The sequence below is a fragment of the Cervus canadensis genome, chromosome 6 (genome assembly GCF_019320065.1).
Source record: "Cervus canadensis isolate Bull #8, Minnesota chromosome 6, ASM1932006v1, whole genome shotgun sequence".
Taxonomy (NCBI): domain Eukaryota; kingdom Metazoa; phylum Chordata; class Mammalia; order Artiodactyla; family Cervidae; genus Cervus; species Cervus canadensis.
In genome coordinates this window covers 71,326,991-71,345,216 of record NC_057391.1, presented here as the reverse complement: position 1 = coordinate 71,345,216, position 18,226 = coordinate 71,326,991, and the positions used below count along the sequence as shown (strand labels likewise).

Genomic DNA, 18,226 nt, shown 5'->3' with positions numbered 1-18,226 from the left:
CATTTTTTTATTCTATAGTGTGTTCATTTTACCAGACCAGTTAGTAACATATACACCCAAGGTACTGCATGGTCACCATCTAGCTATCATTTGAACTGGTATTTCCGTGAAGGAATGAATCAAGGATTCTAACATAGATTGACAACAACCTATACTTCCTCTGGAAGGGCTTCTTCCATGTACATCTTTCCATTTGTCTAAGAAATGAGGTCTCCAAGTTCCAAGTCACTAGGGATGACTCCCATGGCCTCCAGGGCAGCAACTGCATTAGGCACATTTTAAAGATTGAGGGAGCTGGGGGAAGCGCACCTGGCTTTAAGGGTCTCAGATAATAGGATCCATAGGGGTCATTTGTTGGCTTCTGAGCTTTCTGAGAATTTTCAGGTTTTCCACTTCAGTTTTGATGGTTTAGCATCTTCTCCTTTGCCAGAATGATGTTTGTTTGTTTGTTTGTTTTCTGAGCTCTTTCCCAAAAGAGGAGATGCTGGTGCAGTTTCCTCTAACTTTTGTTCTACGTGTATGCCAAACCTGGTTTTCAAGACCCCATGTGGAGAGTGGTGATTAATTACTTCTGAGAGCTGTGTAGCTTCTTTGTGCCAAAGCAAAATGGATCTCTTAAGCTGCATCAGTCCCTCTTCAAGCCCAGTGTTTTGGAAAATTTTCTGAAAGCTTAGGCATAGTCTGAAATTGTGGGACTTTTTCTCCCACTTTCTCAGCTAGCATATTCATTGTCTAGACCAAAAAAAAAAAAAAATTTAGTCTATCACCTAGCTTTGGCTTTGTTGAAGATCTATAAGTATAAAAAGCTTGATCTCCCTTGGGCAGGCTTATTGTCTGTAACTGTGGGTGAGGTTGGAATGTGTACACTCAGGAATGTGAACCGAGCGTGTAGGATGTGGCTTTGGAAAGGATTTATCCATCTTTCCATTTAGTTCTCCTTTGTTCAGATTGCTGTTATAATTGTTCAAAGAGTTGAACCACATATGTTCTCTGTGCCATAGTTTCCTCATCTGTGAAATGAGGATGATGAGAGATCTCACCTCTAGGAAATTCTCAGAGGTAGGCATTGTTGCCCCCATTTTTCCTGTAAGATAAACAAAGACTTAAAAGAAGATTAAGTAACTAGCTGGGATGAGGCTGAGCAGGGGTGCTAACCAAAGTCCATTGCACTCCAAGGTCATTTGTTTGTTGACTATATTTATTTTATATGGCTTCCTCCTGTTATCATGACTTATGGAGGAAGCACCAGTGATCTCTGCTTCTGAAGTTCTCCCTTAGGGACCTGTTTCTGTTGTTATGTGTGTTCTTCAGCATAGAATAGCCCAGAGACAAGTGCACCCACTCAGAAGAATGATTCTAATACTAGATGGGAAATGGTAAGCAATTGGAGAAACTCTTTCAGCTGGAACTTCGACTTTCTGCAGGAGCTGGTCCTGTTTTCTCTGCAAGTCTCCCACCCGTCACCCCCACTATCCTGTCCCCCTGCTCCTCCTGCCCCCATCATGGGTTGGGCCAGACAGGCTGCCCCTCTGGCTGGCGTCTGAACTCTATCTTTCTCAGTAGTGCAGAGGGATTACTGGGATGTAACTAGCAAAGGTCAGTGCCAGCTTTCTCTTCTTCCCTAGCATCTTTCTGGGAGCTGTATAAGCCCAGCTAATAATCCTTTGGAAATTCTGAATGATGTACATTTCTCTGTAGAAGGGGTTCGAGACTAGAAATTGTGAGTTACTCACTGTGAATTTAGGACTTTCTTCCTCGTCAGCTATTAACCACATCTTTAAAATATTGATTTCCCCTGCCCTCTGGGTGATTTGTGTTTTCTTAGCTTTTTAAAACTTGCTCTTTTTTTTTTTTTTTTTAATGGAATCAGGGAGCTGAGGAGGAGGGCGGGTATGCTCACAGACTCTTGCTTTCCCCAGGCTTCGTGGAGCTCAGCCTGTATGACCAAGTGCGGCTCTTGGAGAGCTGCTGGTTGGAGGTGCTCATGGTGGGGCTGATGTGGCGCTCCATCGACCACCCCGGCAAGCTCATCTTTGCTCCAGACCTCGTTCTGGACAGGTGAGACACAAATTCCTTGTATTTATTCTCCAACTTGAGTGAAGTGCCAAATAAAATGGGAACAGAGTCCTGAGTTCTGCAATGAAAACCTCACTCCTGAAAGGGCAGGTAGGAGGAGGAAAAGGTCGTGAGCTCCTTTACTGGGTCAAGAACCTGAGAAGCAGAGCATGAATGCAACGATTCAGTGTCCTGTGACTCATTCTTACCTGCGATGCAGCAGCATTCACTGGCCAGACCATACAAGGGCCCGTGTGTGGCACTCAAGAGTGAAGGTCGCCTTAGGTTTTTCTACATTACAAAAAATCCATTTTTGGGTTTTAATTTTTAAGCTGTCCTGCTGTTCTTTCCACTAGTAGGGGCCATTTACATCTCCAGCTATCTGGGCAGGTGGTAAAATTCTTATAAATCTACCAAGTTTATTTTTACATGCTTTAACTCACTCTAACTACACATACTATATAGCATTTTGGGCAAAGCAGTGGAAGGAGTGGTTACTAAAACCAGATGAAAGTTGATGGAAACTGGGGAATGATAGTGTTAATGCTATAATTTCTTGCATTTAGTTTTCTTTTGAAGATGGCGCGGAAAAGAAACCACTTTTTAATTGACTTAGTGAACTGTACCTGGAGGGAAAGCTGGAATGTACAGCAACACTGAAGCTTTTTAGTAGGAAAAGTAGAACACTTTCTTGGTGTTGTATTTGAACAGTTTGAGAATCTCCATGGAAATTGATTTTTGTCTTCCTTGTATTGAAAAAGTGCTAGTGTTGAGTGTGCAGTCACTATTGGACCCTAAGCCTGGAGGGAAAGGATGCCTACTGCTGTGAATAGAAAGGATCTGCCCCCAGCTCTTGGCACTACCTCTTTAGATCGTCAGAAGCTCCCCACGCACACCTTACTCAGATGAAAAGTAATAGCCAGGGTGTTAGCACCTACTCCTCGTGTTGTCGGGGATGATAGTGTTGACAAAGGGCACTGTTCTAAGTGATGGAGGTGTTTTGGTGGAGAGCAGGGCCTTTGGGAGGAGCTGGAGCATGGACTATGGCTCTAGCAGGAGCAAGCCCAGAGGGAGGTTCTGGAAGCCCAGACCCTTCAGTAGCAATCAAAATAGCTAACTTATTGGCCTATATGTGCCAGGCACCATCTTGAGCACTAATGTCTTAGGTCATTACATCTTCACAGTAGCCCTTTTTGGGTGAGCACCATTCTTATCCCTTTTCTTCAGCTATGGAAGTGGGAGGTTAGGTAAATCGCCTGCAGTTATGGTGACGGAGCTGGACACAGGGGCTGGCTGTGAAGTTCACCCTCTCACCAACAACAGTACATGCCTCTCAGCAGGATGGAGAACTGGATGAGGAAAGAGGAGGAGGCCGAAGGCAAAGTAACTTTCTGCTTTATTCTTTAATCTTAGAACAGCTATATTTTACTCTCTGGCCATTTCAGAAAACTTATTCCTCCAGCTGTCGTTTCAGGGTACCATGTTGCAAGGCAGGCTGAAAGGCCAAGCACCCAGTCACACCATCACTGTCATTCATTCCTGCATTCAATGTGTTCCACTTGGAATTTAGATGAAGGTGCGCACACACACACACACACACACACACACACACTCTTATATGAATATACACACATAATTCCCTAGAAGTTAGTGTTAGGAAGAAGTTCTATCCTTTGGTGAACTAATACATTTGCAAACTTTGGGACTATGTTTGCTTTTTTGTGTTGATTTCTAAAGTGTTGCCACATTTAGTGTTTATTTTCAGTGACTGTTTCATTCCTGGTTTTTAGTACAACAAACTTGCCTGTTTGTATGGGTTCAACTCCTATATGTAAATAGGTTACTGTAAATTGACACAAATCCCAGATAAATTTTAGGCCTACCTGCTGGTTAAGTAATAGAAGAAAAAGAAGTAATTTTTCTTATATATTTATTTTAATTAGACTCACATTAGAAGAGAAGATTTGATAGAAATTGTGTATATTTGAGTGTAGTAGAGGAGTTCTTGGGAGTTGTAAATGCATTCACATTGAACAGACATTTTTCTTTGTCTACTAGTGATTATTTTTTGTTGCAGTCCCTACTTGTTTTGAGTACTCTGTAAAGCCTAGAATTTCAAGTCTCAGATTTTTAGTACATCTGTTATGTATACAGTATAAATATATTTTAGTGTAATGGGTATATATCTGGAGGAGTTGCTTATTTAAGCATGTTGAAAAAATTTTGACAATTCCAAAAGTCAAATTATTTACCATAAAGGAGTTCTAATGGGAATCTTTGCTGTAATGTGAATAAAACTTTTTCACACTACTTGAAAGTAGCTGTCTTTTGGTGGATTGTCCTGTCAGAGTTCCTTTATGTAGTATTATGACCAATTAAGCAGTGAATACAACTAAATTAGCCTATTTATTTGTGGAGACTGAGACTGTAATTTCTGTTTCCTTTATTCTTGTTGAGGCTTCTGCAGTGAAAAAACTTGAGCCTACTGAGGATGAGAGGAAAATCCAGGTATCTCAGCTTATTTCTAACAAGGTAGCTATTTAGGTAATCACTAGAATCCCAATTCACGTGAAGATCTACCAGAGAATTTGAACTTCTACTTATTTGAGAAATCATATATGCTAAAACGTTATGTGTCCTTAACATCAGTAGAAAACTTTCAAATGTTATTAAAAAGTCAGAGGAAGTGGATGTTGATGGAGTTCTGTGGACTGACAAGTGTAAATGTGCTGAGTTTTCATTCATGTTACGTATTTTTATACTGAATTTTCTTCAAGAGACCCACAGAATTTTCACTTCTAAATTTTTATTTCCCCTTTGTACTCAGATCATTTCACCTTAGTTGAATAGTAAAGTCCTTCCCATGTGTCTCCCAACCCCATTGTCTCTCACACAGGTAGACAAGTTGTGGTCCATTAGCCACATGTGCGCTGTCAGTACAAAGCAATGAACCCCAAAGGGAAGCCTACTCTTTCAAGATGTCCTTGGTATCAAACGGAATATTTTCCTTTTGTGAAAGGTGGTTATCAATAATAGTCTGCTTGAAACTACTACTATTATTTTTATTTAGCACTGGTTTATGGGTAAATGGGCTTCCCTGGTAGCTCAGCTGGTAAGGAATCTGCCTGCAATTCAGGAGACCCTGATTCAATTCATGGGTCAGGAAGATCCCCTGGAGAAGGGATAGGCTACCCACTCTAGTGTTCTTGTTCTTCCCTGGTGGCTCAGGTGGGTTTGATCCCTGGGTTGGGAAGACACCCTGGAGAAAGGAACGGCTACCCACTCCAGTATTCTGGCCTGGAGAATTCCATGGACTATATAGTCCATGGAGTCGCAAAGAGTCAGACACGAGTGAGTGACTTTCACTTTTTCACTTTCACTGTGGATAAATGGGATGTAAAAGTAAATTTCCATGAGTAGTTTTGTTTGATATATTATTTTAATATTTTAATATCCAACTCATATACCTACTAGATTGACAACTCATATACCCAGTTGGTTGAATTCAAATCTTTTAAACCTGTCCTAATATCTTACTCATAAATCAGTGTCAATCCATAGTTACTTACAGGATAAATGAAATAGGTCTTGTTGATATTTCCTCACTGTTCTGTATAATTCATCTTAAAGTAGAACTTTAATTAGGGTGTCTTTTATAAAGTAAGGACTTCCCTGATAGCTCAGTTGGTAAAGAATCTGCCTGCAATGCAGGAGACCCCGGTTCCATTCTTGGGTCAGGAAGATCTGCTGGAGAAGGGATAGGCTACCCACTCCAGTACTCTTGGGCTTCCCTTGTGACTCAGTTGGTAAAGAATCCGCCTGCAGTGCAGGAGACCTGGGTTCAATCCCTGGGTTGGGAAGATCCCCTGGAGAAGGGAAAGGCTACCCACTCCAGCATTCTAGCTTGGAGAATTCCATGGACTGTATAGTCCATGGGGTCGCAAAGAGTCGGACATGACTGAGAGACTGTCACTTTATAAAGTATTTTACCTTATTGCCTCTATGTTTGTCATATTTCTTTTCTAAAAATTTGTTTGGTTTCTACAGTCTGTGAAGTGAATAAAAATATTCTAACCTTGCCCGACCCCCACCCCCTACATGAGATGGATGGCTATCACACTTGCTGGAGAAAGCAATCAGACCTAGTTCTTTACAATGGGTTTAGAAATTCTCTTTTTCCATGAGATACATGTATTCTGATTTTTGTGAGTTGCAGCATTCATCAGGGCTTAAGATACCATGTAATATAAGTTCTCCCTCCATTTTTGAAATATGAATTTACACTTAAAATACTATGCATTTTAATGAGGAAACAGTGGTAATTTCAGTATTTAGGGATGTGTTCTTAGGCTTAGGTGACAGCTTCTGCAAAATAGGATTAATTTCAAAGGAGTCCTCTTATACTACTTGGGGAAGTGGATATATGCGTGTGTGCGCATGTGTGCCTATGACTTCTCTGAGTCTCACAAAAGAATAAGCAGCCAAACTACTAAACTGTCAATGCAGGACTTGTTGGATTTTTTGTTTTTGGCCCCAGAGATATTTTAAAACTAACTTTTCTCAGTATCAAATGTCCTTAAACCCATCAATTACAATTCCCAATAACTCATTATCCTAGGCAGAGTGATTTGGTGATTGGCTTGAGGGGCATTCAGTGAATAAGTATTCCTTGTGTCTCTGCTGTGTTCAGGGCATGCATGTCCTTACTGGACAGTTGCAGCAAGCTGCCTGGGAAAGGCCAGAGCAGGGGAGGTGGGTGGATGGCACGTGGAGGGCTGGGGTTTCCTATAGGTTTTGGCACCTTTGGCTCTGATTCTCCAAAGTGGCCTTCCCCTTAGAAGTGATTTCTAAGGGGCATGATATTTTATCATTTAAACTGTACCCTTTCAGAAATTCTAGACTGGTTGTTGAAGATACCATGCTTCTTTGCCAAAGTGTGCAGTTTGCATACTTGTAACTTTGTACAGTGAGTTTGCAGGAATGTGAATGCTGTGGCCTGCAGGATACTGGTGAGTGACCATCATAGCACCAAATAGGAAAGGCTTTACCAGGATTGGTGGTACCCACTGGTGTCAGTTCACTGAACTCTACAGAGGCCCTTTTTCCAAACACTGCCATCACTGGAAATGTCCTGGGTTGGGATTGGAGGAAGGAGGAGGGACTAGCCAGTTCTTTGAAGATCTCAGGTCCCCTTCAGGGGCTGCTCCAGAGATCGAAAATGAAATTTTCATGATTTCACTTTTACCACAGCTGTCCTTTGCTGTGTACTGCAGGCTTTTAAAAGCAAATGAAACTTTCATGACAAAATCATCGTAACTGCTTGCTTGTCAAGGACTTACAATAGCTCTATGACTGATGATAATGCACGGTTTGGGGGGAGCAGTTAGGTGGAATAATATATGTCTGGCTGGAGTGAATTGAAGCTAGTATTTTCTTCATGCAGTTCAAGTACTTTACTTCAAAAGTACGCTTATACAGTTCATTTCCATAAGGAGTACTCAAAAGAATTTTGATTATATGGTCCAATGTTTGTCTAAAGCTTTTGCTTAAAAATAATCTTTGGCAAGTCAAAATTAACACGTCTCCATTTCTACCTTCCTTTCCTGATTCTGATCTATCTTCTATAATTTTGATTTCTTTGTATGTCATAGTAGCTTTTTTTCAAACTACATTTAAATGTCTGTTCATTGCCCCACCAGTTTCTAACTGACCACCAGGATGTGAGAGTTAAGCTCTAGATATAAAGTGTTATTTCTTTTTGGAATATTTGCTTCTGTGATATTCAGTCTTTTCTCATTAATACTTCTGGTGAGAACATGAACTGTCTCTTTTTAGTAAAATATGTCATATTTTGAGGGTTGGCTGAAATAGTTTAGATCGAAAATAATAAACAGAAATGGTATTCCTTTAAGAAAACATTTGGTAAAACAGGTAGAAGGAAAACCTACTTCCAGTGCACACTATTGCCTAAATAGTATTTATTCAAATACTTGGTTCAGGGACTTACAGGAAATGCCCTGTCTTCCTTATATAAAAATTATTCTGGTAATTTCATATTTCTGGGTGTGCTCTCATTACTACCTTGTTATAGTTAAAGGGTGTACCAGATGAAATTTGAGATTAAAAAGAAAATACTCCTTACTTTTGATGGTTACCTGAAGCTATGTTTCTTACATTGCCAAATGGACTTTTGTAGGGATGAAGGGAAATGTGTTGAAGGAATTCTGGAAATCTTTGACATGCTTCTGGCAACAACTTCAAGGTTTCGTGAGTTAAAACTCCAACACAAAGAATATCTCTGTGTCAAGGCCATGATCCTCCTCAACTCCAGTAAGTAACCACACAGCTGGGCCATGTTTTATGGGGGAGAGATGCTGTTTCTAGAGTCGGCATGGTGTTGAGGAGTACAGAATTTCTTATTTTATTTAAAAAGGGGAAAATGGCTTTCTTTCTGACTTCTCTGTTTCATTTATAGGGATTTAAACTGTACTTAACTTTTGGTAATTTGAATATAAATTATTCATTAGGTGAATTACTGGTGGTAATTTAAAAAGTGGCTCAAGCCACTCCACTGGAAAAGGAAAAAATGGACTTTAAAACGTTTACCTTGCATCGTTTTGTGTTTTTTTGACATTCTAATTTATTTTATTGTGGTGTAACTGACATATTAGGCTTCCCAGGTGACTCAATGGCAAAGAATCTGCCTGCCAATGCGGGAGATGCAGGAGACTCAGGTTTGATCCATGGGTCAAGAAGATCCCCTGGAGTAGGAAATGGCAACTCCAATTTTTTTTTTTTTTTTAAGATGCTTCAGTATTCTTGCCTCGGAAATTCCTTGGACAGAGGAGCCTGGTGGGCTGCAGTCCCTGGGGTCACAAAAAGTCAGACAGAACTTAGTGACTGAGCACCCACACAATTGACATAACATGGTATTATTTAACACGTACAACATGAATGATTTGAATTTGTGTAATTAAGAGATGATCACCTTGTGTGTACGTCAATTCCAGACTCCCAATTTATCCCCCTCCTCCCATAAGTTTGTTTTCTACATCTGTGACTCTATTTCTGTTTTGAATTAATAAGTAAATTCATTTGTATCCTTTTTTAAGATTTCACATATAAGCAATATAATATTTGTCTTTCTCTAACTTACTTTACTTAGTGTGATAATCTCTAGGTCCATCCATGTTGTTGTAAACGGTGTTTTTTCATGCTTTTTAATGGCTGAGTAATATTCTGTTGTATATATGGACCACTTCTTCTTCATCCAGTCATCTGTAGGTGGACATGTAGGTTGTTTCCATGTCTTGACTACTGTAAATAGTGCTGCAATGGACAATGGGGTTGCATGTGTCTGTTTGAATTATGGTTTTCTCCAGATATATGCCCAGGAGTGGAATTACAGGATCATATGGTAGTTCTGTTTTTATTTTTTAATGAACCTCTGTACCGTTCTCCAGTACAGATGCTATACCAATTTATATTTGCAGCAACAGTGTAGGAGAGTTTCCTTTTCTCCACACTCTCTCCAGCATTTATTATTTGTAGACTTTTTGATGATAGCCTTTCTGACTAGTGTGAGATGATACTTCATTGTAGTTTTGATTTGGATTTCTCTGATAATTAGTGGTGGTGAGCATCTTTTCATGACTTTCTGGCCATCTGTATATCTTCTTTGGAGAAATATCTGTTTATATCTTCTGTTCATTTTTCAGTTGGGCTGTTTTTCTTTGATATTGAGCTTCATGAGCTGCTTGTATATCTTGGAGATTAATCCCTTGTTGGCTGCTTCATTTACAAATATTTTCTCCCAATCTGTGGGTTGTCTTTTTGTTTATGGTTTCCTTTGATGTGCAGATGCTTTTAGGTTTAATTAGACCCAAATTAAATTTAAATAAACAAATTTAATTTATTTTTGCTTTTATTTTCATTACTCTAGGAGGTGAATCAAAAAAGATATTGCTGGGATTTATGTCAGAGAGTGTTCTGCTTAGGGCTTCTCAGGTGGCGCTAGTGGTAAAGAACCCGCCTGCAATTCAGGAGACATAAGAGACGCAGGTTCGATCCCTGTGTCGGGAAGATCCCCTGGAGAAAGGCATGCCAATCCACGTCAGTGTTCTTGCCTGGAGAGTCCCATGAACAGAGGAGCCTGATGGGCTGCAGTCCATAGGTCACAAAGAGTCAGACATGACTTAGCATGAATGCATGTGTTCTGCTTATGTTTTCCTCTAAGAGTTTTATAGTGTCCAGCCTTGCATTTAGGTCTTTGATCCATTTCAAATTTATTTTTGTGTATGGTGTTAGAAAGTGTCCTAATTTCATTTTTTTACATGTAGCTGTCCAGTTTTCCCAACACCACTTATTGAAGATGCTGTCTTTTCTCCATTGTATTTTCTTGCCTCCTTTGTCATAGAGTAGTTGACCATAAGTCCCTGAGTTTATTTCTGGGCTTTCTATCTTGTTTTCATTGATCTACATTTCTGTTTTTGTGTCAATACCATACTATTTGATTACTGTGGCTTTGTAGTATAGTTGGAGGTCAGGGAGTCTGATTCCTCTAGCTTTGTTTTGCTTTCTCAGGATTTCTTTGGTTATTCAGGGTGTTTTGTGTTTCTGTATAGATTTTAGAATTTTTTTGTTCCAGTTCTGTGAAAAATGTCATTGGTAATTTGATGGGGATTGCCTTGGATCATTTTGACAGTACTGGATCTTAAAATACAAGAACCCTTCTATATGGATAGTTGTGCCATGCTTAGTTGCTCAGTTGTGTCCGACTCTTTGCGACCCTATGGACTGTAGCTCGCCAGGCTCTTCTGTCCATGCGGATTCTCCAGGAAAGAATATTGGAATGGGTTGCCATGCCCTCCTCCAGGGGATCTTCCCAACCCAGGGTTAGAACCCAGGCCTCCTGCATTGCAAGTGGATTCTTTACCATCTGAGCCACCAGGGAAGCCCATGAATACTGGAGGGGGTAGCCTATCCCTTCTCCAGGGCATCTTCCCAACCTAGGAATCAAACTGGGGTCTCCTGCATTGCAGACAAATTCCCTGCAGCTGAGCTACCAGGCAATCTCTATGGATAGTTACTTTCATAAAATAAAAAAATTTTTGAAAAGTACTAAGCCCTAGTATTTTATTGTTACATTCAGCTAATTTAAAGTTACTCTATCAGTTGCTATAAGAGTTTCCAAATGCTTACCCTCAATTTTTACTTCTGTCTTTGTGTACAGGTCATACTTTGAGTAACTCTAGTATTGAGCAGGAAGTATTGTCTGGGAGATAACTGGATCCTGGTATAGGGACAGGGTGAGGGGAGGAAGTTAGGTCTTGAAGGAGGGGAGAGGGGGAATGAAGAAGAAATTTGAAAGTCGTGTGAAGCTCAGAGACCCTGAAGACAACTTTGGGTACTTCCTTGTTGGGTCAATCTGGCCATACTTATAAGACAAGACATTTCCCCTGCACCCAATGCACTCTCTATGCCATATCTAGAAAACAAACATTTGTGAGTAGAAATAGTAAATCGTTGGACAAGTGAAAATTCTAGGGGAAGTCAAGAAGACTGCTAAGTGTTTGGGGGCTTTTATCACCTTCTCGACATTGAGGACACAGCCTACATCAGCGATTAAGTTGATGTGCATATAGGTAATGACCAGGTGGGACATTTGAAACTGCTTACGGAAGGAAATCAGCTTTTTCAGATCTTGTCTTTGAATCTACCTACCTACATTATCTCAAATGTTTGCTGCTGTTTGTCTCTGTTAAAGGGAAGATTTCCCTGGAAGGTTCATTTGTACCTTGGCACAAGAGGATCATCAAATGCCAAATTATGGGACTTCTCTCACTTGTAGAAATAACTTAGGACTCTTGTCTGTGTAGCAGAGTGCTCCTTGGAAAGCAATTGCTTCTTGTTAGAACGCTTTGATGTGTAAAGGCTTCTGTTTGGCCAGGCTCCTTACAGACATTTTAGCCTCTGAGACATCACATTGTATTGTTAGGAAGCTAGAAGCATCATCTGTGCAAAAGGGAAAGATTAAGGCTGCGGCATTCCTCCTCACGGAGCTGCCATGTGGAGGGAATTACAGAGGATAAGGCAGGCATGTGATGTAATTATCACTCATGGTGATAAATGGGTAGAATTTGTTTACAGTAAACCCAATTTTAAGAAATCTTCTTTTAAAAAGTTTTTTTGGCCTGGTAGTCAAAACATTTGTCAAAGTGAATATATATATATATATATTTTTTTTTTTTCTTTTTTTCTTTTTTTTTTTTCAGGTGTGCCACATGGCATGTGTGATCTTTGTTCCCTGACCAGGGATCAAACCTGTGTCCCCTGCAGGGGAAGCACAGAGTCTAACCTCTGGATCATCAGGGAAGTCCCAAAAGTGAATTTATTCTGTTCAGCATTACTGTTCAGAAAATGGGGTTCTCATTCTATTGGAAAATTTCCACTGTTAGGAGAGGTCTTTTCTCTGCTAGATTTTAAGCATTTCAAGTTACAGGCTATTTTTCCTTTTGATTATTCATAACATCAACTTGAAAACAAATACAGGGACAGAATCCACTTAGGCACCTTAAATTTAAGAAACCCTACAGAATATATAAAACAGACACAGGCCACAGAGGACAGTGATATCCAAGGGAAGACACAAAAGGAGTCCTTTGATCGACCAGTTTACTGCCTTGAGCCAGTTTCCAGATTGTAACACAGGGAGAAGTAACCCAAGTGGACACCAGGGGTCTTCCTGAACTGAGGGGACGGAGTTGGAGTTTGGGGAGGCTAAGGCAGCTAGGATCTGCAGGGGATAGTACTGGGGAGGAAGGAGCTGGCCAGAGAGGCTTTCGAGAGCTGCAGAGGGTTCCCTTCAGGTCTTCAGCTGAACGTCAATTTCATGCTTATTATGATAATAACTAAGGACAGGGAAGGAATCACCAGAAAGAAGCAGGCAGAACAACCCTGGAAGTTCACACAGGGCCGGGAATAGCTCGTGTTCTCACCAGCCACAGGGAAAAACCTTGAGCTCTACTGGATGTTGGCTGTAGTACTCACAAAGGCATTGTTTCAGTAGTGAGGTAACATGAGCTCTAGAATAAAGGCTGCTCTGGTCCTACCAAGTGAAACTTAAAAACAGGTCTGAAGGATCAAACTATTGCCAAGTAACTTAACTGCACCCAAGAATAAAGCTCCAGGCAATTTAAAGGAATAGAAGAATATACAGCACCTAACAGGGTAAATCAATCCAATGTTGGCAGGCATGCAAAGAAGCAGAAAATATGACCTCAAATGAGGGAAATGACAATAACTGGAAAAGATGCCAGATGGTGCAGATGATAAAATTAGTTGACAACGACATTAAAACAGTTAGTGTATTTCTTATTTCTGAGGAGTACTAGAGAGGAAAAAGCTGGCCAGAGAGGCTTTCAAGATCTGCAGAGGGTCCCCTTCAGGTCTTCAGCTGAACATGTTTTGTGCTTATTACAATACTAACCAAGGACAGGGCAAGAATCACCAGAAAGAGGAAAGCATGAACAGGTTAGAAGAGACATAGAAAATGTGAAACACACTCAAACTGAATTTCTAAATGTGAAAAGTATGTTTAGATGGATTTACATCCTGGGAAGATCCCCTGGAGAAGGGAAAGGCTACCCACTCCAATATTCTGGCCTGGAGAATTCCATGGACTGTATAGTCCATGGGGTCACAAAGAGTCAGACACGACTGAGCAACTTTCACTTTCACATCCAATTAGGCATAGCAGAAGAAAAAAATAGTGGATGTTAAGCAATAGCAATAGAAACTATTGAAAAAGAATGGGAAGAAGAAAAGTTTTAAAAAATGAACAGATTATTAGGAAGCTATGGGACAACTATAGTTATTAATATACATGAATTTGGAGTCCCTGAAAGCAGAGGGGTAAGAAAATACTTGAAGAAACAATGGTTGAAATTTTTCCAAATTTAATGAAAATTATAAACACACTAGGATTTCCTTTTCCTAAAGGAAAATCCAATGGATTGATTTTCTGAATATTCATTGGAAAGAGTGATGCTGAAGTTGAAGCTCCAGTACTTTGGCCACCTGATGCAAAGAGCCGACTCATTGGAAAAGACCCTGATGCTGGGAAGATTGAAAGCAAAAGGAGAAGAGGGCGGTAGACAATGAGATGATTATATAGCATCACTGACTCAATGGACATGAATTTGAGCAAACTCGGGGAGACAGTGAAGGACAGGGAAGCCTGGTGTGCTGCTGTCCATGGGGGCACAAAGAGTTGGACATGACTTAGTGACTGAACAACAACAATAAACACACAAATCCAAGAAGCTTGATGTACCCCAAGAACAGGAAACTTGAAGAAAACCACACTAAGGCACATCATTTTCAAGTTGCTTAAAATCAGTGATAAAGAGAAGAATCTTAAAAGCAACTAAAGAATAAAGATATTACATGCAGAGGAACAAAGAAGGGGATGACAGCAAATTTCTGTTCTGATGCAAGTGAATGGGGCAAGGGAGCAGCATTTTCAAAGTACTTGTAGAAAAAAATTGTTAAAGTAGAATTCCGTTTAGTATACATGCTGCCAAAGTGAGCACTGAAGTAGAATTCCTTACACAATGAAAGTCCTTTTCAAAAAACGAAGGCAGGGGACTTCCCTGGCAGCCCAGTGGTTAGGACTTTGTAGTCCAGTGCAAGGAGTATGGTGTTTTTTTTTTTTTCCATTTATTTTTATTAGAAGGAGTATGGGTTTAATCCCCAGTCAGGCAGCTAAGATCCCACATGCCTCACAGCCAAAAAACCAAAACACAAAAACAGAAGAAATATTGTAGCAAATGTAATAAAAACTTTAAAAATATTCCACATCAAAAGAAAAATCTAAAAAAAATTAAGGCAAAATAAAAACTAAAAATAAAAATATTTTCAGACATACAAAAACTCAAAGTATTCATCACTAGCACTATCATATTAGTGGAAGTCTTTCAAGCAGGAGGAAAATGATACCAGATGTAAATATGGATCCATGCAAAGGAATAAAGAGGTCCTGCAGATGATAACAATGTGGGTAAATATAATGAATTTATCTTATTATTTAAGACTCTTTACTTTCATTTAAAAGATAACTTAATGTTTATAGCAAAAAAAAACCCCATATATTGTGGGTTTATATAGAAATAAAACATGACGAGACCACAAAGGCTGGGATAGAACAAATGGAAGTGTAGTGTGATATAAGGTTTTTATTTTGTACATGAAGTACTATAGTAGTACTTGAAGATAAACTGTAGTAAGTTAAAATGTATATCACAAACCCAAATGCAACCATGAAAATAGCAAAGAATTAGAGCTAATACCAACAATGGTGATAAAATGGAACCATAAAAATTAGCCAAAAAGAAGAAAAAAAGGCAGTGTAAAGCATAGATAGGACAAACAGAAAACAATAAACAGGATGGTAAATTCCTAATTAATCCTAACAATAATTATATTAAACCTCAATTGAAAGGAAAACATTTTCAGATTGGATAAACAGCACAACTGTTTACTACTAACAAGAAGTTCATTTAAAAATATAAGTTAATGGTAAAGGATGGGGAAAGATATTACATTCTAAGACTAATCAAGAGAAAGCTGGAGTGGCTATATTAATGTTATAAAAAAGTAAATTTTAGAGTAAAATTTCTAGGAATAAAGAAATTCATTTCATAATGATAAATGAATCAGTTTGTCAAGAAGATGTAAATACCCTAAACATTTATGCACCAAATAAGAGAACCTCAAACATTACGAAGTAAAATCTGATAAAACTGCAGGGAGGGGACTTCCTTGGTGGTCCAGTAGTTAAAAATCTGCCTTCTATTGCAGGGGACACAGGTTCAGTCCATGGTCTGGGAACTAAAATCCGCCATGCCATGGGACAACTAAGCCCAACTAAAGAGCCCATATGCTGCAACTACTGAGCCTGCTCGTCACAACTGGAGAAGCCCCCCCCACTCCACAAGACCCAGTGCAGCCAAAATAAATAAATAAAAACAAAGCTCATCAAAATTAAAAAAAAAAAAACTGCAGGGAGAAATGAACAAATCCTTTATTATAGTTGGATATTAATACCCCTTAATAATCGATAGAACAAGTAGACAGAAAATCAGCAAGTATAAAGTCTTGAATAACACTGCCAGCCAACTTTACCTAATTGACATTTTAAAAGCACTCAACCCCCAAACAGCAGAAGACACATTTTTTGTAAGTGTTCATTAAATATTTACCAGGATAGACCATATTCTGAACCATTAAATCTGAATATATTTAAAAGAATTTAACTCATACAAAGCATTTTCTTTGACACTATGGAACTATATCAGAAATTAATATTAGATCTTGGAAAATTTCCAAACACTTGGAAACAAAATAATATATATCTAAATAATCTGTAGATCACAGGAAAAATAATCAAAATTAGCATTTTGAACTAACTGAAAATAAAAGTAGAACACAGCCAAATTTGGGGGTTGCAACTTACTCAACAGTTGAGGGAAATTTATAACACTCAAGGCTCATATTCCAATAAAAGGAACCTCTCAAAATTTTTCTTGTTTCCTGAGGTAAGCTTATATTGCTAGAAAACTTCCTTCTTAGAATTGTTTTTGTGGCATCCCATAGATTTCAAATCATGTGTTTCCATTTTCATTTGTCTCCAGGTATATTTTTATTTCCTATTTGATTTCTTCAGTGACCCATTGATTTTTTAGTAGTAGCTGTTTAGACTCTATGTGTTTGTGTTTTTTGCAGTTTTTTTCTTGTTGTTGATTTCTAGTCTCACAATGTTATAGCCAGAAGATGTTTGATGTAATTTGAATTTTCTTAAATTTATTAAGACTTGTTTTCTGGCCTAGCCTGTGATCCATCCTGGAGAATGTTCTATGTGTACTTGAAGAGAACGTGTATTCTGGTATTTATGTACACCAGTGTTCACCGAGGGCTTACCTAGTGGCTCAGTGGTAAAAAATACGCCTGCCAGTGAAGGAGACATGGGTTCAATCTCTGGGTTGGGAAGATCCCCTGGAGAAAGAAATGGCAACTTACCCCAGTATTGTTGCCTGGGAAATCTCATGGACAGAGGAGTCTGGCAGGCTATAGTCCATGGGGTCGCAAAAGAGTCAGACACAACTTAGTGACTAAACAAAACAAAACAAACGTTCACTGGAGCCTTATTTACAGTAGCCGAGATATCAAAGCCACCTAAGTGTCCATCAATAGATGAGTGAATTTTAAAAATGTCATATATATGTGTGTGTAAATACACACACACACGAGTGTGTGGATTATGAGTGGAATATTACTCATATATTAAAAATTGAAACCCTGCCATTTGCAACAACATGGAATGATCTAGAGGGCATTATACTAAGTGAAATAAATCAGAGAAAGAGAAATACTGTATGATCTCACTTATATGTGGAATTTAAAAAGCAAAACACAAAAATAGACTAAATGAATGCTGAGAACAAACAGGTGGTTGTTGGAGGCAAAAGAGCATGAAATAACATGTGAAAGGAACTAAGAGGTACAAACCTGCAGTTATTAAAAAAAAAAAAAAAGAAAGCTATGGGGAAGCAATATGTAACGTTAGGAATATGGTCAATAATATTGTAATATCTTTGTATGGAGACAGATGGTTACTCAATTTATTGTGGTGATCATTTCATAATGTACACAAATGCCAAATCGCTATACAGTACACTTGAACCTGACTTAGAATTGTGTGTCAACTATATTTCAATTAGAAATCAAGGTCTGAAGTGAAAGACTTCAGCTTTCAACCTTAAAGAGACTTAGGAAAAGAAGAGAAAATGAAATCCCAAGTAAGCAGAAGAAAAGAAATAATAAAGGATAAAGTGGAAAACAATGGAACAGAAAATAGAAAATAATAGATGAAAATTGAGAGAGCCAAAAGCTTATTCTTTGAGAAGATCAATGAAACTGATGAGCCTCTAGCCAGACTGATCATAATAAAGAAGATACAAATTACCAATATTAGTAGTGGGACATGTACCGTTGTTATTCTTCAGATATTAAAAAGAATAATAAGATAATATTATAAACACCATATGCCAATTCACTTGAGTATTAGATGAAATGGACAGATTATTTGGATGATACAAATTATTGAAGCTCA

General features: G+C 38.9%; 1 protein-coding gene across 1 annotated transcript in view; it reads left to right on the top strand.

Annotated features, from left to right (window-relative positions):
• Positions 1 to 18,226, top strand: part of ESR2 (estrogen receptor 2) — a 59,024-nt gene that overhangs the window by 30,758 nt on the left and 10,040 nt on the right. The window contains exons 6-7 of the mRNA XM_043472264.1: positions 1,920 to 2,058; positions 8,252 to 8,385. Coding sequence (XP_043328199.1) covers positions 1,920 to 2,058; positions 8,252 to 8,385 — 273 coding nt within the window. The remainder of the gene's footprint in view (positions 1 to 1,919; positions 2,059 to 8,251; positions 8,386 to 18,226) is intronic.